Genomic DNA, 25,965 nt, shown 5'->3' with positions numbered 1-25,965 from the left:
AAATAGAGGATATAGTAGTAAGGGCCGGGGTCCCCTAGGGGTTACCCCTCTCTCCTATACTATTTATCCTCTATATAGCCTCCCTCTACTAGGCTATTCACTAGGCTAGCCCTACGGTTAGCTTGGTAGGCTTTACCGATAATACTAACCTTCTAGCCTTTAGGAGGACCGAGGAGGCCTATAACGATTAGCTATAGAGGGCTTAGGAGGCCTGCCTATAGTAGGCAAGGACCTAGGGTATAGCCTTTGCCCCGGAAAAGTACGAACTTATCTACTTTAATAGGAGCTAGAAATAGTGGTTACGACCGCTAGAGCTCCTATAGCCTAGAGGGGGTACTACTACTATAGCCCCTTTAAAGTTAGCTAGATTCCTAGGGGTCTAGCTAGACTAGAGGCTATAATAGGGCCCCTACTATGTAAAGGTAGCTAAAAAGCTGGAAACCTAGGAGTTTGCCCTGACTAGGCTTACTACGAAGACCTAGGGCCCCGGCCTACTATAGGCCTGTAAGGTCTATACTAAATGTATCTATAATACCTTAGCTTACAGGGCCTCGAACTTCTATAAGCCTACCAAGCTAGGGGGTAAGCCGGAAGGCCCTACTAGGAAACTATCGAAGGCCTAATACAAGGCCCTCCGAGTAGTTACCAGGGCCTATAAGGCTACCCCTATCTGGTACCTCGAGACGGAAGCCTAGGTATCACCCCTCGACCTCTATCTTAATAAGAGGCTAGCTAACTTCGAAGCTAAACTCGACCAGCTACTCTTATAGACCGGGGCAGGTCTAGAGGCCTCCCGGGTCCCTATAAGGGCTATTATCTAATAAGCCTATAATAGGCTTAGCTAGAGGTTCTGGAAGAGGAGGGCCGGGGCAAGGGGCTAGGAGCCGAAGCCTATAGCCCTAGAGGTAATAGGGTCGATAGTCCAGTAGTAGGTTTAAGAGGGCTATAGAGGGGGTCGACCCCCCCTATAAACCCTATAAAGAAGGCTATAGGCTACGGAATTAGCTATAGTAGCTAGCTAGAGCAACCATTAGAGGGCCGACCAAGCCGGTAGGAGGATATAGCACGTGTCTGACAAGGACCCCCTATGTCTGGTTTTCACGGGGGAGGGCCTACGAAGGCACTAGGGCCTAATGAAGGCCTAGAGCTCCCTACTGGTATAGGCCTGTATAGGGGCTATTAGCCTCTATGACTTCCTTTTTAGGGTTCAAGTCCCGGGGGTTAGTACCCCTTACTGTACCTGTGGCCAGGGGAGGGAGACTGTGGAGTACCTAGTTATCTGGTGCCCGAACCTACTAAGAAGCCGAACGTAGGAATCCTAGGAAATACGGTCGCAAAGGGACCTAGACCTTGTTTTATAGGGTATAGGGACCTATAACCATCGTTTGGCAAGGAGGGTTCTATAGTGGCTGATAGACCTAGGGAGGCTCCTAGAATACCGCCTTACGAGGAGGCTAGACCGGGAGGGAAGGCCTCTTTAGGGCTGTTCTAGCCACTTCTCCTTTTCTTTGTAGTGTATTAGTATTCTGGATCGGGCGTTAAAGGAGGGACAGAGGTTTTTATCCGGCTTACTAGGTACGGTTTCCTTTGTAAATAACTAGAGAGGCTCCGGCATGCTTATTAGTATAGCGGTATAGGACTAATAATAATAATAATAATAATATAAGTAATACTAGGCTGAAGCTAGTAAAATAATTAATTAGGCTATAGTATTAGCTAAACTATAGTATAACTAGAGATATATACCTACTAAATTCGAAGTTAGGGACACCGTTTAGCTACGGCTATATAAGGGATACTATTTACCTAGTAAACCTAATAGGAAATGGTTAGCCTAGAGAGTAAGACTATTTAAAATCAAGCGAAGGGTAGGAAAACTAGCTTACAAGCTAGATTTTCCTAAATCCTAGAAGGTCTATCTAGTTATATCTATTGCCTAACTCTACCACGTTAAATAAGGTCCCGATCCGTTTAAAAGAACTGTACTACTACCGTAGCTAATTCTAGTTAATAGTAAGGAATATTGGCAGATCGAGAAGATTATCGACTATCGTATACGTAGAAAGAAGCGCCTAAGGGTTAAATACCTTGTTTACTAGCTTGGATTTAACGTAAAGGACAATTAGTAGCTTCCCTAGAGTAAACTAGAGGCTACTTTTAGCGAATTAATCCAGGAATATATAAATTGCCGTTAGATTTAACCGCTACCTAGAAAGAAACGAGGCTAACCCCCGAAGTAGAAGACTTCTAGCCAGACCTAGGGTATTATACCTAGCTAGGAAGAAGCTAAATAATACCTAGAGATATATACCTTTAATAGGCTACCCTAAATCTGTTTTAATACTAGAAAACCTATTATTATTCCTTATACTATTATCCTTATTACTACTTTTATTTTAAACTCTACTATTTACTATATATAGGCTACTTTAAACCATATATCTAGCTTAGTTAGCCACCAAACAACCCGACTATTTAGTAAACAGGGCTAAATAGCTTACCTGTTTAGTATAGTAGGGCTAAATACCAATAGCTTAAGCCTTCTTTTATCCTATCTTTAAAAGCCCCGCCTAAAAACTATAAAAACCCCTAGATTTCCTACTATTTTCTAGTTTTTCGAACCTCTTTAATTCTTCTACAATTTCTTTAATAACTACCTTCTTTTCTAACCTTTAAACTCTTTAATACCAGCCTTTTCTATCAACGTAATTATATAGCCATCTCCTATAGCTTATATACTACTATTTCTATTAAAAGGAGGCCTTAAAGAGTATTTTCCCACTACCTTTTACTTTATCCTATCATACATATAAGAAAACCACTCACTTTCACGACTTTTGCTAAGTTTTATCAACCTAGAATAGCTTAGTCCTATTAGTTATAATGGCCAAGTCTAGAAGCAAGGCTAGAAAAAGCGATAAATAGGCTACTAAAGGCACCTAGGGCTCTATAGTGGCAGTAGTAGCTATAGTAACAAGCCTAGCCACCGGAAACGAGCCTCTAGTTAGCTAGTAAGATATACCCGTATCGTAATTGGCAATAGCGACCGAAGCAGCCAACACCCCGGCTACCGCATTTACGCCTATTAATCGGTAGAAGAAGTAGATAGCTATAGAGGCGTCTAACTAGGTATAGGCTATACCTATACCCGCACTAGGTATATACTCTGGCCCTATAAGCGAAAATAACACCCTGGCAGATAGCAATGTCCAAGATCTCCTTAAGAACCTAGATATAATACTAGAAAGCGGTATAGGCTTTATAGCTAACCTAGGTACTAAAGAGGAATTCCGTAATGACCTAGTAACGGGTAGCCTGGTCTAAGTACACTATAAAGATATAGTTATAGCCTTCGAGGGCGAAGATCCTAATATACTATAGTATAACCTATAGTATATACCCCCTTAAGTCGCCAATACCCCTTGCGGTATTACCTATAACACTTTTGGCCCTCTGTACCTATAGTTTCTAGAGGATACTATAGTCAAATAGTATTACGATAGTAAGATAGGCGCTATAGCCTAAGTTCCTAGAAGTATAATTAATATAGTCTATACTAGTAAGAGTAAGTATAAGGTAGTTCGCCTACTAGCCGTATACCACTTTGTTAATAGCCGCTAGTCGTAGGGAGAGCAAATAACTATAGCTAACTATAAGACCTTCTATAGTATAGATAAGGATAACGCTACTAAGATTCCCTATTTAGAGGCTAAATTTACCTTCGTTAAGATTAAGGGCGAGATAAAGGTAATACTATTTAATGTCATTATAGGTACCTCTATTATAGTTAACTTATATAAAGCTATTAATAGCGATAATGATTATATTATACCGGCGCTGTTTTTCGCCAAGTACTATAAGACCTTAAACCTATAGGGAGGATTCTAGCCTTATACCATTGATAGTAACATGGTATATAAGATAGGGGGTACCTATATAGTCATATATACCTAACGTGTTAATAAAACCAGGTAGGTCCCTATCGACATAATCAAGGTACACTAGTATAAGTAGCTAGCTAACGCCTTCCCTGATATTCCTATAGATAAGGATACTATACCAACCCTACTATCATTAATCAAGGTTACCATTACTAAAGTATAGGATATAGTAAATAAGAAGAGGCCTCTAGCGCCTCTAACTATATACTAGGCAATTCTGACGCTTAAGCTAACCAACTTCCTATCCTACGAATCGGATATAGCTTAACTAGAGTAGGACTACTAAGAGTCTAGCCCTACCGACGCTACCTAAGACACGACTACATACCTATATATATATACTAGCTTACCTATAGCTATACTATAGGGTACCAAGTAGTATAACAAAGAGAGTATATTAGTCGTTAATAAGACTATAGCTAATATTACCACTAGCCCGATGGCCTAGGCCTTATTATAGCCAGACTCGACACTCTAACCGCCCGAGCCTACGCCTTAGCCTACTATGCCTATTAGGTATATATAATATAGGGCACCTACCGGCAGATTTGCCTATAGGACTAAGAGGGGTCCTAAGGACAAAGAGGAAGAGGCCGAGTCCTAGGGCAGGCTTAATAATATACGTATCACCTTTAATAGCCTCGAGGAGGCTAAAAACACCCTTATAGGTATAGAGTTTGACCCCTTTACTAGCACTAATGTCATTAAGTCTAGCCTGCTATATCTGTCTATAGCTATAACGATTAGGCCCGTTAAGGACTACCTTACCTATACCTACTAGGAATGTTATAGTAATAAGGAAATGCTTATCTATACCTACTATTAGATCTACTGTTTCTACTAGAAGGCTAGTAATAACTCGTATAGGGCTAATATAGCTATATATAGCCTTAAGAAAAAGCTAGAGAACGTATATAAGGCCTATTATACTACTAGTATAATGTCTACTAATATACTAGAGCCTAAGGAACTACTAGTAGCCTATATCTATATATTAAAGGGAGATAGTAATACCTTAGTTAATAGTTACCTATTTAAACTTAGCTACCTTTACTATAGCCTGACTAGTTACTAGGGCCTATACTTAGCGCCTATATATATCACTATAGCCTATAATACTACTAAGGATAATAAGATTAATAAGGACTTCACTAAACGCTAGTACCTAGCTACTAAGGCTAACCTTCTTAATATAGGTCAGGCTATAGTCTAGAGGTAGGATAAGGCTATTAATAGCATTAAAAAGGACCTTAACTAAGTTAAGGAAGAACTTAAGTAATTAAAGGAGGCTTCTATAGTTATAAGTAATAACTATATAGCTACCCTTAACTAGAGGAAGGGAGTAGATAAGAAGATACGGTAGCTAGAAGAAATGATTACCTAGCTTACTAAGCATACTATAGTAATTACTATATTATAGAAGGCTTCTAGGAGCTAGGAGCCTATAGCTTACCTACCTCTACTAGCTACCACTAGATATAATACTCCCCTAAGCTTAATTACTAGGCTAGTAGTATACCTACTACCGCCTATAGCCACTAGCTAGAAACGCCTATACTTAGATATACTAGCATAGGAGAGCCTCTCGCGTAAGAGGGCTACTAATACAGTCTATAGTAACCATACCCCAGTCAGGGACGCCTAGGCCAGGGCTAGAATACTTATATAGCCCCCTTAGGAGCATCCGTCTATAATATTAGCATTTATCGTAAATTTAGGAACTACTAGGAAGAAGGACTAAAGGACAGATAGATTTGATAATAGGAAGGATAAATAGGACACTTACTAGGGTTATTACTATAGATAAATGACTAATATATTTACTAAGTTATAATAGGTTGTTATATTTTTCTTTTTCGAACCCTGGTACCTATTATAGTATATAGCTATTAGTAGGTTAGATCTAATAGACCTACTAATAGGGATAATGAGCTAGGGGTTATAGATATATATTTAGATAGTATCCCCAAGTGCCTCTGGTACTTAGAAGAATTAACGCATCTTATCACCACTTCTATAGACCCGTACTAGTAGGTCTAGGAGTGCCACCTATAGCGCGAATACCGCTGTGGTGTCGTATCTTGCAGCTAGTCCGAGCTGTAGTCATTTGCAGCCATCGAGCTGTAGCAAATACCTTCCACTTGCCTTTCACGTCCGCAAGTGGGCCGACATGTATGTACATCGGCGTGAACCACCGATCACGCCGCCTACTCCTGCTCCTGCGGTATATGAAACCGCGTCCAGGTTATCAACCTTTTCTGGGTGCGCCTCGCTGTTTACTTGATGCGAGTCATAATATGAGGGTAATAAGGCAGTAAATTTGGATGGCCTTGTTTCTATGAACGCCAACTGGGTACAGAGTGCAGGTTTTTGTACTGCCCGATGAAATTCCGTTGAGCAGTCAAGTAAGATAAGGTATTAGGTAGTCTGACGCACGAAAAGCGGGGTGATGCCCAGGCCTGCCAGAGGGTGTTACCGTGTTCTTTCACCTGCAGGCTATTATTAGAATAGATTACGAAGATTCTGGCCGATATAATGCATTTCAGACCTCTCTTCTTTGTTGAATACATGGTTTCTGGCCGGGTTGAAAGTGTGACGGCGGTGGAGCAGGCGAGTGGCGGGGTGTGAGTTTTCAATGCAATGTGTTGATGAAATCAAGCGCTTCAAGTTGTGTGCCTACCTAATTACCTGAATCAAATCTGTGCCGTGTCAGGTGCTAACAACCCAGTACCTCCGGTAGGGAAGGTAGATACCTACCTTAGGCACCCCAAGCTGCTAAGCCGACTGTTGATTACGAGTAAGCATACATAAGTACCGGGTATGATTATCACAATCGAGGGAGAACAAAATCAAAGCAGCAAAATCACTGCATACTAGTACTAGTCGCACTTCCCATCCTGATAACAAAATTAATTACTGGAAGTGGCTTGAGCGGCCTTGAATACTGCAGAGTACGCCGATTCATCTTCTCATTGGCACATGCTAAAGGGTGCCTGGGGATTTTGGTTTTTCTTGGGGAAGACTTGTTGAGACCACTAGCTACTACACATCTGACTTCCATTTGTGTGTTGTGGGAACCACACACGACAGGCCAGTATCCTGCTGCCATGAGACAGCGCCAAGTTCAGCAGCACAGCATTTCTCCGAGTTTGCAGCCTGCCACCATAATGAATTCAGCCATGTAGAGTGGCCTCGAAATCTAAGGATGGCCCGGGATCAGCGCTTCTCGAGCTGAACGGGGCTTGGCTCAGAGGGCTAATTAACGCTACAACCGACATCGAGCTGTCTGATTGGGTTCGGGAGGCTTAATTTTAATATCGGACCGTATAACTCGAGTCTAGGGACTCTCCTAGGCCCCGTAGCAGAATCACTCACTGTCAGAAGCTCATGCCCGCGAAACCTTGTTCTAGGCAGCCTGCTGACAAATCTTCCCGACGAGTGTCACTGCCAAGGGAGCTCAGGTAGAGAGAGTGGTATGTACAAGGCTGATTATTAGCAACTATCCAAGTAAACGCTAATTGCCGAACGCAGTGGTGAGCTCCGGAAGCGTTGGAAATAGTGTCTGCAGTGGGTGGCGGTACGGAAGGAAAAGAGTGCCTTGTTAAACTATCTACAAAGGAGACAAAAACGAGTGATATTTATAGAGAAAGGAACTGGCCAATGCGTTGAACAGCCTCATACAGCTGTGGCACGCGTGGCTAATACTCTTAGAAGCTCCACAGCTTCTGACACCTATAAAGCCACCTTGATGATGCTTATTTAGCTACCTAGGTACTTCTACGCACCCAGATCCATGACGCTCCGATGAACACCCATCAGTACAGTACGATAGATCTAGTCTTGCCTTCCGCAAACCAGATTCGAAACTGTGCAACCTGTCCATCCGTCTACGGCCGACTTCCTCCAGTTTCCATGTGGAGAGAACGGGGGAAGAAATCCTGATTACTCCACGTAGTCATACACCAGACATCATGCACAACACCCAATCCAGAACCCCCTAACACTCTTCACTTCGAGGCTTTTTCCCGCCTAAACTCCGAAGGCCGTCTTTTTGCTTTGCAGTGATCCGTCCCGCAACCGGATCTGCCTCAAATCCCCCCCCTCCCTGTGGGCACGGCGACGCGGGGAGCTTCTTGGCTCTGGGGAAGCGGGTGATCCCCCCCAAACACCCCCGGGGCGGATCGATTCGGTGCCGCTGCCGCGCTTGGCGGCTTGTGCAGACCGTGGCGCTCACGAACCAGGCTGGAGGAGGCAGGTGGTGAGTTTGCTGTTCTCTTTGGGCCTGTTCTGTCGCGGTAGTGGAAGGACGTGATGGCGGGGGCAGCGCTTTGCTGCGGTTTCCGTGATCCCGGCCTCTTAGTTGAACTCGTTCCGGCCCCATTTTATGCATGGGTCTCTTGGCCCAGTTATGAGGTGGATGAGATCAGCTCAAGCCGCAGGTGATTCGAGTGAGTTCATTGACGGAACAAGGCCGCTGAGCTGGTGTTGTTTGTGGTGTTTTATGTGTGTGTGTGTGTGTGTGTGTGTGTGTGTGTGCTGTGCGGATGCCTTGATATCAAGCGTTCAAGTCGGTTCGTTGAATCGTTGTTCTCAGCAAGCCAGCCGGCTCTTTGGCTCTAGACGACACGCTCAAAACGGTTCAGACGTGGAGATACCTCCCAGGTTATCCTGAGAGCGGGCTGCGGCTTCTGGGCATTTGGGTTGCGTGATTCGGCGAGGCTTTGTCTGCGGTGATTGCTGCGCATGTCCAGATGGCTCACCGCCGGCGCTTCGAAGATGGAAGCCTTCTCCCGGATGAAGGAGCCATCGACGTTCTCGGTGGAGTCCACCATTGGTTTCCTATGTTTTTTGGGGTACGGAGTGGGTGTGCGATAGCGGACCGGTTGCTGGTTGACAGCTTTCGTACGCCATCTTGCCGGGGGGATGAGCCAGTTTGGCTGTCGGTCAAGGGTCTTTTGCCCAATGTCTGGAACCGAGAGTCCTGATGGAGAGCGTCCGGGACTCCTTGAAGTACACCTTGAGAGTGCGGATCCCATGGTGATGGTGATGGTGGTGGTGGTGGTGGTGATGATGATGATGATGAGTTCTTCGCGTCAAGATGGCAACAGTCGGGAAACGGGAAAAGGGGTTTGAGAGATCCGGGCAGCTGAAGTCAGCGAGCTCAGCCGGGATGGTGTGGATTTGTATGTGGGGTAAACAGAAAAAGGATGAGGGCGGCCTTTCGGGTGACGATGCTACAACACCCGCCGGGCCCAAGTAAAAATGGCGCAGAGTGACAACGTGCGGGTTGGAGGAGGGGCGAGCGAGTTGGACGGCCGAATCGAAGGGGCGTCTGTTGCAATCTGTCTGCCAGCACAAGTGTTCAACTGGGAACCTAATCGCCGATGAGGTAGCAGAAGACGAGTTTGGTAATTCACCTGTTTGGCAATGGCTCTTAGGGATAGATGTGGGATATTTATTTTCATATCTTCCTGGCGCGTGCTAAACGGGGCCGCACCACGAGATCGCCTTGGCCCCGCCCAGTGTTTCTTGGGGATGCTTGGCGGGCATTTACCGGCCGACTGCGAAAGTGGCTCCAATGTAGATCAGATGAAACGCCAAATCTGAGAAGGCGCCGATGCAGACTTGGCGCTTGGCTTGGGCCATTTTCCTCGTACAATTACGTCCCCCGCGGAGGTTAACGTTATGTGTGGTGGTGCGAGTGGTAAAATTCTGCACTTCAGGTTGAGCAACGGAGTAGTCCGTAATTAATGTTTGCGGCAAGACCTGCATGCCCGAAAGTCGCCCAGCATCCTAGGCAACACTAGGGTACCTGCTTCTCTGGGAAGGTATGTACTATATACCTCCGGTTTCTGGAAGCAAGTCAGGTACCTTCGGTGCCCTGAAGAGGTACCTAAGGTATGGAGTACCTTACATTCTTCCTGTCGTTGCGCGTCAGCGAATGCACGTGTCGGGGTGGCTGGATTACACTTGCGGTTCTGGCTATTCGCTCGCACTCGTCCTCTCTGAAGCCGTGGCATTACCCGCACAACAGAGCGCTCTTCGAAACTCAAGGCGGAAACGTCGTCAGTTTTCCCTTCCTCCTTCCTCTACGGATCATCAAAGCCACATCGTTTCCCATCGCCGCGATATCATCGAGGCTTGGCTTCGCTTGGCTCCTTGCCAAGCCGCCCATCCTCGACGTAGATCATCTCGGCATCGATCTCTCTTTCCCGGATGTGGATGCGCTAAGGACACCAACGATTGGAGTGATGTGCGCCACAACCCAGGGAACTCCCCGACGTGCCCGCACAACGTACTGAAGTGTACGGAATACATGGACGGTCACTAATCGGTAGCGCAAAACAACCCACAAGCAGCTAAGTTACAAATTGCCCTCGCTAACCTAACACCGCCCAGCGTCATTGGCAGCTGCGCCAAGAGAAGGCACCTTGCTGATCAGAAGGCAGTGCTGCGAGCGTCTTGCGCAATCCTGCAACTTGGCTCATGTTTTTTGGGCGCCGCAATCTCGTCTCGGCTCCGCACAAGAGCTCCCGTCGGTGCATGTCCACGCAATAACGTACGAACGCGAGCGGCCATGGCTCCTTGGCTGTGCTGCCAAACACGGCGCCCGACGATGTCGGATCTCCTCTCAGATTGACGGCTCAGCCGTGTCACGGCGGCTTGGCGAGGTCGGTAACGCCCTTGCCAGCGCGACAGCCAAGAGCCCAGACTCTGGACGTCTCATAATGGCTGGACACAGGGCTCTTGGCGCGGGCGGCGACAGACGAACTGCGATTCAAGTCTCGAGGCTCGGACGTGTCGATTAATCAGCAACGGAAGGGGAACCCGAATGCCAATGGCATTGCAGGCTGTGTGACCAGGCTTTGGTGTCGCACTCCCGTTGCCTCGACAGCCAGCCACTTCGGCAGTCCTTGCGCTGATTTATCGCCAAGTTTCCACCTGCCGCGCCGTGGCCGCATCCGGCATTGGGCATTCGTTACATTCCGGCTTTTCGAGTCAGCCAAGCCGTTACGTTTGTTGATCAAAGTTCTTGGCATTCTGCTGCGCCCAACTCCTGCCGCAGACCGACGTGGAATGTCTCACGGACGAACCGGACGTGACTGTCCGATTTGCGCCAGAAGGTCAGTTTGATAAGAAGGGGATAAGAGAAGGAGAAAGGGGGTTGAATCCGGAAGTGCGAACTTCATGGGCTGCGTCTTCGCAGCTCGTGTAACCCCTCTTCCGCAAGTGCTTCTGGGCTGCTCTGGTAAATGTTCGTCATGCCTGTGGAAGGAAAATACCTCGAAAAGAAAACATTTTTAGATGCAGGGTTGGCGCCATTCTTCCAGGCGGGTCGGGCCTTCCAACCTCTGGCGTACCGGAGCTTCTGTCAACCTCGGCGGCTCCCGTCTTATTACCGCCGAGTTGATCGGGGGTGTGCCCGGCAGGCAGCCGGTTTGTTCGGGATACCCAAAACCTTCAAGGCTCCGTGAAGCCCTGCACCTGCTGGTTTGGCGTCGGTCAACAATGAATAAAATAAAACTGTCTTGGTGATTGCGACTCTTGGCGTTACGTCGCAATCAGACCTTTCCGCAATGGACTTTAGCTAGAATCATGCTCTTTGGTAGGTCACTCGACGTCGAGTGCCACTTGCGATTAGCTTCTCGTTGAAGAAGGCATTACAGTCAAGCCATCTCGTCTTGTTTTCGGCTCATGGGGTGGAACAACACTGCGCTTGCTGCCCATTCACTGTCGAATGCCTGCCTCACGGGAACAACGGGTTTTCAGGTGGGTGACGTGTGTTTCATCGTCTTAACCACAACTGAATTGAAACCTGCAATGTGCTGGCAGTGCGGATTATTCTATTTGCATGTCCAAAATGTCAGAGATCGAAGAGCAAGGCTCAGAGTACAGTGGTTTGGCCCGTTTCGCTTCCCGTTGGCCGGACCTCCCACACTTCTCGGGCCTCCTTCGCACTTGGGCACCCGGCTCAACATTGCTTGTGACCCCACGCTCCTCCCTTCCGCGCGACTGTTCCGTAGGAGGACTGCTGGATGACGCACATGCATTCGACCAGCTGCGTAGCTCGGGGAAAGACAACAAGGTGGTAATAGGCTATCATATAACCTCGTGGCGTTTCACGATACCGTGACCTTGATTAGTTGACTCGTATCGCATTTCTTTCTCGCCATCCATTGAATTCTCTCGGAGCCCAAAGCGGAGAACCGGCTCCCGTTAGGGAACCACGGCCAGGATGGTGGGTTATAAGGGCGCCTGCCACAAATTCCGATGCATCCGCTGGTCTGAGAATGATAGGTCTTTAAAGGGCAGATCCTGAAGCCTCAAAATCCCGATCGGGTTCCATGACTCGACAGGCTCGGGAAAGAAATGACTGATTCTGAAGCCGTCTATGCCCGGGGCTAGAGAAGTGCAGTAATAATCTGTCACTTCTTCCTCAAAAAAGGCAGGCAGATCGCTGACCAAATCGGAGAACAGCTTCATCATAAAGATGCGGACATGGTGCCTGCTTATTATTTCCACCCGCCTAGAGAGGACGGAGAACAGATATGTCTAATTATGCACGACGACCTCAAGCGTAGTTTAAGGAGCTGAGGACCCTGCTGCCTGGGTGGCCATTTTTTTACGTTAGATGTCGTATTAATTACCCAAAACTCCCATGACTGCCTTCTTCCCCGGAGACGGAGTGGCATGCTAAAGCAATAATTACGCGGCGAGTGAGCGAGCAGCATGCGAGATTTCAAGCTTGCGGGTAAGACAGTCACATGCCGGAAGAATCTGGTCGGGCGAGATTGTCGATCTAGTGAATAATTACCTTATTCTTGATGAGAACACGCGTGATCGGGCTCAAGCCAATCCTGGTCAGCAACAAAAGCTAAAACGGTCTCTCGCTAGACAACCCTGCATCCGTGGACGTCATCAATATGTAGGCCTCCTTACTCCTCCTACAATGGAGCGCAATGAGGGCTTCCCTCAGGGGGTCAGTACCACCAATTATTCTATAAGGGTCGTTGAGTGCTCCCCCTTAAAAGCAGCCTCAAAGAAAAAGCACAATTAACCACTGGCCCTTGTTGAATTTCGCTCCGGTTGTACTGGCGTAGTCGCGCGCATAGGGCATATGGATAATAAGCCTTTGTCGCTTGCCTCACGAGGCCCACGTGGAACCCAAGCATCGGCTGGCTTGAGATGGTAGAGCCTCCCTGAGGTGATATATATGGTACTCTCTGCCGCATCGGAAGGCCTTCATCAGGGAGTCTCCCTGCTTACTAGTCCAACATGTAATATCAACCACATCTGGCAACTCCTCGTGATGCCGCCCACGCTAGTCCTCATCCGCCATGCTCAGGCAATCCACAACGTTGACCGTACCTCCACCAACCCCCCTCCCTCCCCTTCTCCTTGCGGACCTACTCTGCCGGCCGATGGAGACTGATGTTACACATTCCCAGGAGCCAACCATTCCCTGCAGGACCCGCCCCTTACCGACCTCGGCCGGCGCCAGTCCGCCGATCTGGGCGAGCACCTCAGGACCTCGCTCCCCGCCGATCGCAAGGTGCAGCTCATCGTGACTAGCCCCATGCGGCGGGCCCTGCAGACCTGCCTCGTCTCCCTGGACTGGCTGATCGACGAGGGCGTGCCCGTCATGCCCGATGCCCGCTGGCAAGGTGCGTCCCGTCCCTGTTCCCTCTCTTCCGTTTCATCATCACGGAGAAAGAAGGAAAAAGGGGGGGAGGGGGGAGGGAGAGAAGGGGAGTGGTGCTGGAGCATGTGCTGACTACCTACCTAATTAGAACTCTACCACAAGCCTTGCGACACGGGCTCCCCACCCGGCCGGCTGGCCGCCGAGTTCCCGGACATCGACTTCTCCCCTCTAGACCCCGCCTACCCGGACAAGACGTCCCCCGCCGGTGCGGCCTACCGGTACGACCGCGGAGCCGTCTTAGCGCGGGCCCAGTCCGCGCTCGCGGACCTGTACGAGCGGGACGCGGACGTCGTCGTGGTCGTGTCCCATTCCGGGTTTCTCAGGACCGCCGTGGCGGGGCGCTGGTTCGCCAACGCCGATTACAGGATATTTGACTTCGCGCCCAGGGAGGTCGAGCGGGACGATGAGCCGTACCGGCTGGTCGAGTGGGAGTCGACAAGGGGGCGAGGCGGGATGGGGAGGAGCGAAGAGGCAGCGGTCGAACTTGGCGAGGGGCTGCCGGCGCATGGGGATGCCGCGGGTGCATGACCCCTCGCGTAAAGTGTCAGGATGAAGTCTAGGGTTCGTGATCTACTTTCGAGCGTTGACGAAATGCTACCAAGGTTGCGGTTCGATCCGCTCCGAGCCTCCTTCTCCCATCTGCTCCTCGGGTCTTGGGTAGTTGATTGGTGAAAATTCGGGTGGTATTCCGGTTTTGAATGAGATGGGCGGCAGTGCATTATCACCCTATTCGGTTCTACAGATGCCAGAGATGGCTGAAGAGCTAAAGGTAATTGGATTTTGTTGTCCTCGGCCTCACTTGCACGCCCCGAACATCTAACGCTGGGCGCCACGCGGACACAACACGCATTCATCAGGGCTGAACATCAGGATACAAGTTGAGAAGCAGGGAAAAAAAACGAGAGATGTTATGCAGGCATTGGCCAAGTAACGATATCCTTGGCTCAGTAACAATTACAGACAGTGTATGTATGATCGGAATGGTGGATGGAGTTATTCAATAAATGCAACCCCCCTTTCACAACGCCGTCCGTCATCAGATCAAAATCATAACAAAGTGCTAAAGTTATCGAAAGCTTTCAAACTCATGGTAATTACTTATTCACTCCTTTTAGCCTTAAAAACGCCAAACATGTCGAGAATCTCGAACCAAGTGTAAACCAATCACTTTCCGCTCTCTCCTCTTCCCGTTGCCTCCCCTTTCCCCTTTCCCTTCCCTATCCTCACCCATTTCTTCTTCCCTTCCTTCTCCTGCTCTTCCCCCGCCGTCACCGCCGCCGCCGCCGCCGCCGATGACGACGACGACGACGACGAGGAGGAGGAGTCACCGACGTCAACGAACCCGGCGACCCCGGCCGGGTCGACCCCGTACCGCACCCGGACGGCGCCCAGCTCGTGGGGGAGGTACGGCTTGGCCGCGTCGGTGCCCGCCACCTCGCGCAGCCCGGCCGTCTGCGAGCTCTTGAGCACCTCCCCCAGGTCGCTGCCCGCCAGCCGCATCACCGGCACCCGCAGCCGCGCGTGCAGCACCGCCCCGAACACCCCCGCCGCCGCCGCCGCCAGCACCGCCGCGCCCGGCGGGATCACCAGCAGCAGCGCCCGCGCCCGCTCCAGCTTGCGCGTCTGCTTGCTCGTCGTCAGGACCGTCATGCCGGAGGCGGCGGTGTTGGTGGTGGCGGTCGTGGCTTCGGCGAGCGCGCCGATGGAGAGGCGGATAAAGGCCTCGAGGCCCGGTATCGTCCAATGGTTGCTGCCGGGGCTGCTGCTAGGCAGGGCGGAGGACGTTGTGTGGGCCAGGGGCAGGCCGGTGGCGCTCGAGTTGGCGAACATGGGCTGGGTGCCGTCGACGCTGATGCCGGTCAGGAGCGGGGCGACGGCGAACCAGAGGAGCAGCTCGTTGAGCCGCGTCTGCGGGGGCGCGTCGGGGCTGAGGGCGAGGGTTTTGGCGGAGGAGAGCACGGGGAGGCCGGCGGCCGTGTCGGAGGACGACGAGGACGGCGATATGGGAGGGTTCCCGACCGAGAGGACGTCGTCGACGGGCTCGATCTCGACATCGCAGGCCACCGAGGACGCCGTGGTGAGATTCCCCAGTACGATCGGGGTTGTGCTGCCGCCCTCGATCGTCCCGTCGAGCGCCGCGAAGACCAAGGTGGACCGGGTGCGCCGGTCGGACACGAACTCGTAGCTGTCGGCCCACAGCGTCAACTGAGCCTGAGGGCTGACCCAGACCTCGGTGCTGGCATCCTCCTGTTCCACCTCCTCAGACTGGGTTTGGGGTGGCTTCCCGGCACCCGTCAGGTTCGTCCGGAACGCATTCCACCAGAGATTGTCCTTGTTCAGCTGCTCGACTCGGAGCGGACGGCACGAGATCGATGTCTGAAACCGGACGGCTCTGGCGGTAAAATTACCTCTCTCGTCCAAGGCTGCCCTGTCGATGTACCAGTCCCGGTACTCCGGCATGGGCTCCGAGGACGGCTCCGTCGCCCAGGTGTTGTACTCGGCAAGAACCCGGACCATGACCGAGGTTAGGGGGTTAGTTTGCGCGTACAGCTCGCTGATACCGCCTCCGGAGGTGTAGTTGCTCTCGAGTTCCACGGCTTGAGACGTGGGCGAGTATGCGTACCCGATGAGCGGCGGCGCAGCGAACGGGAGCAGCGTCACGAAGAGGGCGCAGGCGAGGACGAAGCCGGCCGCCGACGACCTCACGGACATGACCGCTCGCGGGGCCAACATGACGGAACCCCGGGTCACCGACAGGTACGCATTCAGCCCATTGATGGTGAAGGATTGTATCTTGAGCAGCGGCCAGACCGTCGCCTCGCACAACCCCAGCGCGGCATACGCCAAAGACGCCATGCCGATCATGTAGACCATGGTAATGATCCCCTGAACCGTCCCCAGGTTCTTGACCGTCCAGTCGTCGGCCGTGCGACAGTGGTTGGCCCATTGGGGACACTCGAGCACCTGCTCGCTGAGCTCGGTCGTATACGCGATGGCGACGACCACAAAGATAATGCCGGCGATCAGGGCGGCAGGGAGAGAAAGGTGGGTTGCCACAAACGGCCACCACCCGAGCCTCCTGGGTGCCGGATGCGCCCCATAGACGAAGTCATGATCCGAGGCAAGACGCCGGACGTCTCTCGGTGTCGGTGAGGACGTCATGTTGCGGAGGTCCACGTCGACGTATGACGATGCGTCCCGCGAGCCGAACTCCTCCACAAAGACGGACCTGTGAGAGCGGGTTCTCGTAAGCGAAGGGATGTAAGGTGATGACATGAGCCTGGGCCGTATTTTCTTCTAAGGTGTTGAAATAAAACAAAAAAAAATAAAGCTTTGAAGTATAACTGAAAAACTGGAGAGGATGAAGGGTTGAAGTCAATCTTGACTCGACCCTGACTTGATGAGCAAGACTTAGCAGGGAGCAGCATCGCGTTCCCAGGCACTAATCGTTTTTTTTTTTTTTTTTTTTTTGGGGGGGGGGGGGGGGATGCGATTGCTGGCGGTCGCGATGCCCTATCACCTCGCGGATTTACGTGGCAAGAATTGATGCCAATGGCCGCCCCTGCGATGCGTCGCTGGCAGGGCGATGTGGCTGCCCATACACGCGACCCAATCCCCATGGGTCGGGCTCCGGCGAGTTGGGCACCATGCCAATCGGCAGTGGCATGTTTCCTGCGTGTCGAGGTATGGGCCAGTGAAGTTGTTCAACTGATCCAATTTCGCCCAATGGGCAGTTATCGGAGCTTGGCTTAGAGGTTTGGTGTGGAGTATGTCTTGCTGAAGCTGGCAATTAACTGAACTTGATGATGAACAAAATTAGGGTAGGAGTCGGTCTTGACTGATGTTGCTGTCACGCTTTGCGCCTGTACCCAAGCCTCGATGAGATTAGATGCCGCCTCAAACAGATTTCAACTTGAACGTACCACAGGTAGTTATCCAACATGCCGCTCTCTTAACGGACATGAATTATTTGACCTTATTAATAATGAATACTCGATCAATGCTCCGTCTATGTCAAAACCCCAAGAATCAGAGCGCCAGACGTCTTTCCTAACCGCGGCTCGAAAGACGAGCAAGGAATAATTATTAATTATGACCCAACAATCTGCCGCCCAAATGCAAACATGTTTTTTTTTATGACCAGGTCCCATTATGACCACACGAAACGCCATCTCCACTGCGACGCTCTCAGACAGCCGAACGCGGGTACACCCCATTTTCCAGCTGCTGGCCCGGCTCCTGGGTCTTGCTGTAGGCCGGCCTGAAGGGCTCGTACGCGGCGTTCGCTGGAGCGCAGCCCCCCGGCCCGAACTGCCGGACCCGGCCGACGGACTCCGGGTCGTAGTAGGTTGCCGTCGTCTTGGGGTACTCCTGCTGCGCTTACGCGAACTGCAGCGGGGCGGGACGGTCCGCGATGCGGGGGTAGCTCGTGTTGCTGGCGACGAGGTTGTGCATCTCCGGGTTAACGGTCGGTATGTAGGTGCCGGCCAGGGAACCCGTGCGGTGCTGGTGGTAGACGACCGAGGCGTAGAAGAGTAGGCCCAGGAAGGAGAGGCTGAGATGGGTGGGGAGGTCAGCAGGGCTGTGCTGTACGGGGTAGCGTGGAGGGCAGGCTGGCTCATCGGTGGGTTGAGTGCTTAATTAATTACAGGATGAACACGCTGATTACGATGACCACCGCGCGCCCTTGCTTGAGAAAGGGCGACGAGTCGCCGACGACGTATTGGCGCGGCATGGTTGCAGGCCGATGTGCCTAGTCCGGCAAGGGCGGGCCTGTGGAAATCTTGGAGCTATCGCGATTCGCGGAGCACCTGATTTGAGCGATTCTGTTGAAGGATATCAAGACGTCCATCGAGGAGTGTCTTCACTCGATGTTAAACGGCTGGTACCGTTTTGGGAATCTTCATGATGCGCGCCCAGATTTGTTATTTCTGCCTAAGTCACGATGGGACGAGCGATTACACAGAGAGGATCGAAGCTGTGCTTGGCGAGCCCAGACTTGGTCGACCGCGATTGCCCAGTTTGACCCAAGGCGCCTGGGGCGACTGGGGCTGAGAATAGTGGTTGCCTGTGCCGTAAAGCGTAGCGCCGGAGAAGCGAGGCAAGAACTCAACCCGGAAACAGGGGACGGACTTTTGAGGATCCTCCACTGTTTTCCTCCGCGGGTGCTGCATCCGAGCACCATAAGGTAGGCAGCAACTCCACAAGACTGTGTATCGCGTCAGCCAGCAATCAAGGTGATCGTTGCTACGCTGGGCCCCGCGGGCTGTGGGAAAGCGATGAGTAAGGATACCCGTATGGTTGGGTGGCGGAGCGACGGCGGGAACTGGACGCTACGCAAAGGTTCGGGTTAATTATCCCAAGCAAAATGCCAATCGTCTGATGATGGCTCTCAGGGTCTTAGAGGAGTCTCCACTAGGGCAGAACAACCTGAATCGGGAAGATGCACCAGATTACTTCGAGCAGTGTATTTATAGACATGTACTGTACAGTACAGTACCGCTGTAATGTACTGAACATGAATTCACTACATATGTCGCAGCGCTATCCTTCAGTTCAAGCTCTCACAGACGGCTTTTGGTGCTGTGGGTTTCGTTTTACAATTCTGGGTAACACGGTTCGGAATAAGGGGCAATGCACTGGTGAACTCGATTGCCAAACATGGATATTTCAAGTCTATTTTTGAACAGCTTGGACGTTCATGGTTTAGGCTTGTGCTCATATTTCCCCAGGTCGCAGCACAGGTACATACACCTCGACGCCGATGTAAACCACTTTCCAGAACGACTTCAATGCTTCAAAGAAGTAGTGGTGGAGCCCGCTGTACTACCGGCAGTTGTTGAAGCTAGAACCCAGTTAGGATAATTATATAAATACATCATTGTCTCTCTGCTATCTGTACCAAGAAACCTACCTTTAGATTTAAGCGACCCTCACATCCTTTACATTATGCGGGGAGTCGTAAGGGGAAGACAGAGTACTATGCGGATATCTGGACGCTGCGGCTGCCTGCTCAGACACGTAGTGCCGCCGCTGTCAAAGACAAGATCCGGGAGAAGCTGCCCCGTCTTGAGTCTGGGGAGTTTCGATGGACGGAGGCAGAGATTGGAAATCACACGGAACTGAAGCATAATTCCTGATGTGGTCTCTTTAGCTGGTCGCCGCCGTATGAAAATCGCGATGCCGCTACCAGTGGTAGCTTCTGTCTGTCCTATATCGCTGACTAGAATCATATGGAGCCCAGAGGTTAGGCCTGCATGTGTTTATGCGTCTGTGGTTAGAGCTCCTATTTGGAGAATCTGACAAGGACCTCAAATGTGCCCTCTTCTTCTGTCCGGCCTACCAGGCGGCGCGGGCGCGCATCGTTGCGCACGGCGGAGAGGTGCCCGTGTACCGTTACGTGTACGCGGGGAACTTCAGCAACGTCAGCCCCAAGGGCTGGATGGGCGCGCACCACGGGGCGGAGCAGCCGATGGTGTTTGGGACGCATTCATTCGTTCGGGGCGAGTCGACCGAGCTGGAGTATCTGACACCGTATGCGATGCAGGACGCGTGGGTCAGCTTTGTGACGACGGCGGGGAGGGAGATGACGGTGGAGGGATGGGATGCAAAGGGGCAAGTAGATGGTGGCAGGGTGGTTGAGTTTGGGAATGGAGCTCCGGCGAGGTTGACGGATGCGACCGAGTTGAAGAGGCAATGCCGGGATATGGGCCTAAGTTGACTTAGCTTGGTTGGTTGAACACTGAATGCTACCGCCGTTCGACGAGATCCTCTTGGTCTCGGCACGTCCATTGTTGGCAGAAGCGACCGGCGCTAATTCGAAGGATCGAGGCGAAATCTTCCTCCTCCCCGCTTTTTTTACAGGAACCAGACAAGGGCAACGGTCGGAACAAACAACCCCCGGCGACTGAAAACGTTTTCGCGACCATTTCCACTACAGGTGCAAACCCCAGAAGTACGCTGCTTCGTTAGAAGATTGTGAAGACGCTCACATGCTGTGTTCAGTGTAGCGGATACTGCCCCAACAAAAAAAAAAGGCAAGAGGGGGAAGCCTTCGGAATTCAATTCTTGCTGGCGAGGCCCCTCCTCGGAGTTCTCGACTCGGTCAGCTTCCCGGTATCGCACGATAACTCGGTGAAATGTGGGGTAGTAACGGCGAAGGATTCATGCCAAGAACGATTATCTGATCTTCTGATTGATAACTTTTCTGTGTGGGCCTGTTCTCCCACCTACAGGTGCACCACCACAAGCAGCACGAAGCAGGTATTTACCGACCTATTGCTCGTTTGGTCACATAGCCAGATATAGATGGGGTCCGGAGACCCTAGGAACCTTGGCATGTCCCAGCTCATTCTTTCATGTTATTTTCTTTTTTGTCTGAACAGCAGCTCCGAGGGAACGGCATGGGTTGGTGCATCAGTCCGATGTATCCTGCGTCGTGCGGCGAATGCCGCATCATAGTGGATGTACGGACGTACATCGGAGGAGTTACCTAATAACATAAGAGCGTTTTGTTCTACCTTGTAAGGTTTAATTGGAACGAAACCAGGGGAGTGACGGTTCCCCGAGGCCGAGAACCTATCAAGCCCACTTTTTAATTATTCCATTCGACTGCAACAAGCAGACGCCGACCCTGCTAGGTACCTATCCCACGTTTCGCACATGCAACGCAAAGAAACGATCTGATAAAAGGAACGTTCTCCGTCCAACACCCTGGCCAATCCTCCCTCCACACTTCTTCTTTTCGGTTTCGTGGCTTACGATTTCCTCGAACTAGACCGTCCACACATAAAGAATGAAGAGAAGCGATTTCCTTTCTTGGCTGCGGCGTGCAGAGGCGCCCGTAGCACAACAGGAAGTTTCTCCTCAGAAAGTCGCTACCGATAAAGAAGCAAGCATGGCCAACGACGTTACCCCCTTTGCACAGAATGTCGACCGTGACTCGGACGAGATCTCGCTGGGTGCCCAAGCCGGCGTCCAGGGCGTCGAGGCGCTTGCCAAGGTTTGGACGAAATCCCACCTCATCCTCGCATACGTCTGGTAAGTTTTCGCAACCACGGTCGCGCCGTTCCCGCCGCTGACGTCGCCGCCATCCAGCATCTGGTGCATTGCCTTCGTAGACGCCATGCAGCAGGGCATGTCGACGACCCTGACGCCGTACGTGACGAGCTCGTTTCGCAGCCATTCTCTGACGGCCGCCACAACCATCTTCGCCAGTCTGATCGGCGGTCTCTTCAAACTGCCACTCGCCAAGATCCTGGACGTCTGGGGTCGCCCCCAAGGCTTTGTCGCCATGATGGTTTGCCTGACGGTCGGCCTGATCATGATGGCCGGCTGCAATTCTGTCGAGACTTATGCGGCCGGCCAGGTGTTCTACTGGGTCGGATACAACGGCATCACTTACACGATTTCCATCTTCATCGCCGACACCTCGGCACTCAAGAACCGAGCCTTGATGTTCGCCTTTGTATCTTCGCCCTACATCATAACCGTGTGGATCGGCGGACCGTTGGCGGATGCTTTCTACAACGGGCCTGGCTTCCGTTGGGGCTTCGGTGCCTTCGCCATCATCACGCCCGCCATATGCTCACCGCTTCTCGCCTTGTTCTACGTCAACTACCGAAAGGCCAGAAAGATGGGCCTCATCCCGGACCGGAAGAGCGACCGTACCTTATTGCAGTCGCTCAAGCACTATGCTGTTGAGTTCGACGTGGTTGGCCTCATCCTGATCACGGCCGGCATGGCCCTGTTCCTGCTGCCGTTCAACCTCTATACACGGCAGGCCGAAGGATGGAGGTCGCCCATGCTGATCGCCTTCTTCATCGTTGGCGGCCTGCTGCTGATCGCCTTCGCCTTGTACGAGAAGTTTCTCGCTCCCAAGACATTTATCCCTTACGAGCTGCTCATGGACCGCACCGTTCTGGGCGCCTGCATCCTTGCCGGGGTGCTGTTTGTGTCGTTCTATATCTGGGACAGCTACTTCTCGTCATTCCTCCAGGTGGTAAACGGCCTCGACATGACAAAGTCGTCCTACATCCTCAACATTTACAGTATCGGAAGCTGCTTCTGGTCCCTGGTGGTCGGCGTTTTGGTTCGCCTCACCGGCCGTTTCAAATGGGTGGCCCTCTACTTCGGCTTGCCCGTTACGATCCTCGGGGTCGGTTTGATGGCCCATTTTCGCCAACCGGATGTCAACATTGGCTACGTTGTCATGTGTCAGATCTTCATCGCCGTGGCGGGAGGGACACTCGTCATCTGCGAGCAGATGGCCGTCATGGCAGCCACCACGCACCAGTACATCACCGTCGTGCTCGCCGTCGAGGCCATGTTCGCCAACGTCGGCGGCGCCATCGGCTCGACTGTTGCGGGAGCTATTTGGAACGGCGTCTTTCCAAAGAAGTTGGCCCAGCACCTTCCGCCTGAGTCGCAGGGCAGCTTGACAACCATTGTCGGCTCACTCGAGCAGCAACTGTCGTACCCCATCGGTTCGCCCACGCGGACGGCGATTCAGCACGCGTACGGCGACGCGCAGCGCATCATGATCATTGCATCGACGGTCGTTCAGGTTATCTCGGTTGCGTCGGTGATTGTTTGGAAGGACTTCAGGGTAACCGACTTCAAACAGGTCAAGGGCTTGGTCATCTGATTTGGTGCCACACAAGGAGATTTTTCGTTTGGATAGGTAATTATGTACAAAGTAATTACAAACGTATCTGCTGTTCATGTGGCTTCCTGAATTTGGTATTAAATAAGCGCCAACTGTTCTCATCTCATTCGCCTTTCGTTAATATGAGCTGAAAGAAGTGCGGCTCGAGGGGATCGCGTCAGACGGAGAAATTAGATGCCGTTGACAACATCATTTTCCTGATCGTTCTCGAATGTTTGGAAGGCATGGCAGCACCCTTGCGAGCACAATCTCGACGGATAATACCTGAATCACTGCGGGCACCTGGAATTGTATCATCTAAAGCATAAGGTATCCGTCCCAACCTCTTGAGGCCTATTTGGGTTACCATCCGGCATAAAAGGTGGCATCAGAGGGCCAGGCCTCGCAAACATGCCGCATATATTACCGCCAACCTGCCTGAGCATCGGTGAGAACCACCGGATTTCTGATGCCGTCGTCCACTACAACGGGTGCTTGCCGGAAGCTGAACGGCAGCAGTTCCGCGATAGTCTCGACCCAGAAAATCAGCAGCGAATCGGGCGAGCCGAGGCAAAGATTGCTGACCTCAGAGGTCGACTTGAGACAGTCGACCATGCGTCAACCGCAGGAAGCCGTTCGAGATACTTCAAGAGGGCAACGGCCGAGTGGCGCGCTGCCACTGGTCGCTCACATGCTCCCGCCGCCGTCAGCCCGGGCTATTCGCAGTCACAAACTCCCAGGAACGCAGCGCTCGGAGCCAGTCGCCGGGTGGATGGTTATGCGAAGGCGTCGGTGATGTATTTCAAGGACGGGCAGCCATACGATGTCTCTGGGCTACCGAAGAGTTTCCCCAGCCAGAAGGTTCCCGTGGCGGACATGTTGTCAGAAGACGCAGCGAAGAACCCAATCATGCAGCCAGTGGAGGACGGGATTCTTCGATATTTCCATCTACCCGCTAACAACATGACTTGGATCGAGGAGGTCATTGCTCGTTACTATCGCGAGAAGCGACGGATGCAAACGGCCGTTTCGACAGGCGCAGATCCACAAGAGCCTGCGCACACGGCCTCGACATGCACGCCGCGGCGAGATTTCGTCCGCCTACGACCTCGCCCTGATGCTTAATATAGACGAGACTTCTCGAATGTTTTTTGACAGAACCAAAACCGATACGCATCAGCTCAACGTTGTCAGGCTCTTCAACGCTGCCATCCGCGATCTGACCTACAAGCAGACGGCCGCGTCCGGTTTCTCATTGATGCAGTACGTGTCCGTGGACACGTCCATCATGTAAGGTTAGATTAGTAAGCCCTATAGATGCCTACAAACGGTAGGCTCTTTATACCCATCTTCTTCTTATACAGAACCATAGGGCCAAAAAACGTTGATAGAGGATATCGATCTTTTGAACTATTTTGACTACTACAACCAGACCTCTATCAAATGGTAGCGAGCACTACGACCAACCATCTAACAACCATTAGCACTGGATTCGTATCGCTCTAACAATCAATTTAGTACCAATATCGTAATAGTTAAGCTTAGTTTCGGCGACTTAGTAACCGAACTAAGCAATTCCGTTATAACTACTACAAAATCTCCCTATTCCTGGCGACTAAGTAACTAGGGTAGTTATCCCTATCTATCCCTCTGTTCCTGGTGACTTGGTAACTAGGATAATCATCTACCCTCCTATTTACCTATCTTCTTCTATCCTGGCGACTTGGTAACTAGGATATTCTTCTTCCTTTTAACCCCTTAATTCTATCTTCGTTTGCCCTGACAAACGGGCTAGGCGAACCTTAGATCAATACCTAGATCTTTTCCTATAGATGATCCTCCTAGTCGTCTATATCCTCTAAACTCCCCTACTAAATAACTATTATATAAGGAACTCTCTAACTACGTAGTAAGTATACTCTAAAGACACTATAGAATACCTCTTCTAATAAGTTTATAGGCATTAGAGCCTAACCTTGGTAGTTAACTACCTTAAGAAAAGGAAGCTCCTATATAAGAGATAGAATTAGTAATAGAATTTGCTAACGAATATAAGATAGAATAAGCTAAACCTAACAAGTTTAGTACTAATAAAGAGACACTTACTTAGCTAAATGGTAAGATAGATTTTCGATTTGCCTAGCTAGAAGCCTAAACTGACTATATTACTAAAACTATTAAAGGATTTCTTAGTAAATTTATAAAGATATTTGATAAGAATATAGAAAAGGGTCTTACTAGGATAGACTATGGAATTATAACCTATATAGCGGAAGTTAAAGATTGACTTGCCTCCTACTTAGAAAAGGAAGTTTTAATAACGATAGTACCGTTAGCTAAATATATTAAGGAACTAGAAATATATATAATATAATATAGGGATATTCTTAGTAGAGTGGTAACCTAGATAAAGGAGATAGTTAATATGATATACGGATATAAAGAAGAGGAGGATATATAGCTACTTAGTCGTTAATGATCTTCCCTTAACCTAGCTAGACTTAATACTATTATAGAGGAAGTATAGGAAGTTAGTAACCTTATAGAAAATATATATTATAATAGTAGAGCTTTTCTTATACCCCCTAAAGGCACTAATATTAGCTATAGGTTTAATCTTGGCCGGCCTAAACGTATATAGTAGTATAGAATACTATACTTCGTGGCTAGTAGTA

The 25,965-nt window shown here is 50.8% G+C and overlaps 7 protein-coding genes across 7 annotated transcripts; 4 read left to right on the top strand and 3 right to left on the bottom strand.

Annotated features, from left to right (window-relative positions):
- Positions 1 to 8,557: 8,557 nt before the first annotated feature.
- On the bottom strand, positions 8,558 to 8,977 carry P884DRAFT_279804 (uncharacterized protein; the record flags this gene model as incomplete). The annotated part of the gene is made up of 1 exon (XM_069443365.1): positions 8,558 to 8,977. The coding sequence occupies one exon, from the start codon at positions 8,975 to 8,977 to the stop codon at positions 8,558 to 8,560; it is 420 nt and encodes a 139-aa protein (XP_069295061.1).
- Positions 8,978 to 13,251: 4,274 nt separating this feature from the next.
- On the top strand, positions 13,252 to 14,172 carry P884DRAFT_279803 (histidine phosphatase superfamily; the record flags this gene model as incomplete). Its single annotated transcript, XM_069443364.1, has 3 exons — positions 13,252 to 13,306; positions 13,394 to 13,606; positions 13,733 to 14,172. The coding sequence occupies 3 exons, from the start codon at positions 13,252 to 13,254 to the stop codon at positions 14,170 to 14,172; spliced, it is 708 nt and encodes a 235-aa protein (XP_069295060.1).
- A 636-nt stretch (positions 14,173 to 14,808) lies between these two features.
- P884DRAFT_313858 (uncharacterized protein) lies at positions 14,809 to 17,311 on the bottom strand (the record flags this gene model as incomplete). Its single annotated transcript, XM_069445234.1, has 2 exons — positions 14,809 to 16,873; positions 17,247 to 17,311. 2 exons carry the CDS (start codon positions 17,309 to 17,311, stop codon positions 14,809 to 14,811), a joined length of 2,130 nt encoding a protein of 709 aa, XP_069295059.1.
- Positions 17,312 to 17,619: 308 nt separating this feature from the next.
- P884DRAFT_331734 (uncharacterized protein) lies at positions 17,620 to 18,379 on the bottom strand (the record flags this gene model as incomplete). The annotated part of the gene is made up of 3 exons (XM_069445742.1): positions 17,620 to 17,905; positions 18,029 to 18,199; positions 18,294 to 18,379. The coding sequence occupies 3 exons, from the start codon at positions 18,377 to 18,379 to the stop codon at positions 17,833 to 17,835; spliced, it is 330 nt and encodes a 109-aa protein (XP_069295058.1). The 3' UTR covers positions 17,620 to 17,832.
- Positions 18,380 to 19,909: 1,530 nt separating this feature from the next.
- On the top strand, positions 19,910 to 20,365 carry P884DRAFT_207724 (uncharacterized protein; the record flags this gene model as incomplete). The annotated part of the gene is made up of 1 exon (XM_069438813.1): positions 19,910 to 20,365. One exon carries the CDS (start codon positions 19,910 to 19,912, stop codon positions 20,363 to 20,365), a length of 456 nt encoding a protein of 151 aa, XP_069295057.1.
- A 1,176-nt stretch (positions 20,366 to 21,541) lies between these two features.
- On the top strand, positions 21,542 to 23,290 carry P884DRAFT_302139 (major facilitator superfamily domain-containing protein; the record flags this gene model as incomplete). Its single annotated transcript, XM_069444912.1, has 2 exons — positions 21,542 to 21,684; positions 21,742 to 23,290. The coding sequence occupies 2 exons, from the start codon at positions 21,542 to 21,544 to the stop codon at positions 23,288 to 23,290; spliced, it is 1,692 nt and encodes a 563-aa protein (XP_069295056.1).
- A 411-nt stretch (positions 23,291 to 23,701) lies between these two features.
- Positions 23,702 to 24,584, top strand: P884DRAFT_302138 (uncharacterized protein; the record flags this gene model as incomplete). Its single annotated transcript, XM_069444911.1, has 2 exons — positions 23,702 to 24,271; positions 24,327 to 24,584. 2 exons carry the CDS (start codon positions 23,702 to 23,704, stop codon positions 24,582 to 24,584), a joined length of 828 nt encoding a protein of 275 aa, XP_069295055.1.
- Positions 24,585 to 25,965: the final 1,381 nt, after the last annotated feature.

Source organism: Thermothelomyces heterothallicus (genome assembly GCF_042370625.1).
Source record: "Thermothelomyces heterothallicus CBS 202.75 unplaced genomic scaffold P884_scaffold_24, whole genome shotgun sequence".
Lineage (NCBI taxonomy): Eukaryota > Fungi > Ascomycota > Sordariomycetes > Sordariales > Chaetomiaceae > Thermothelomyces > Thermothelomyces heterothallicus.
This window is presented reverse-complemented; position numbering and strand designations above follow the sequence as displayed.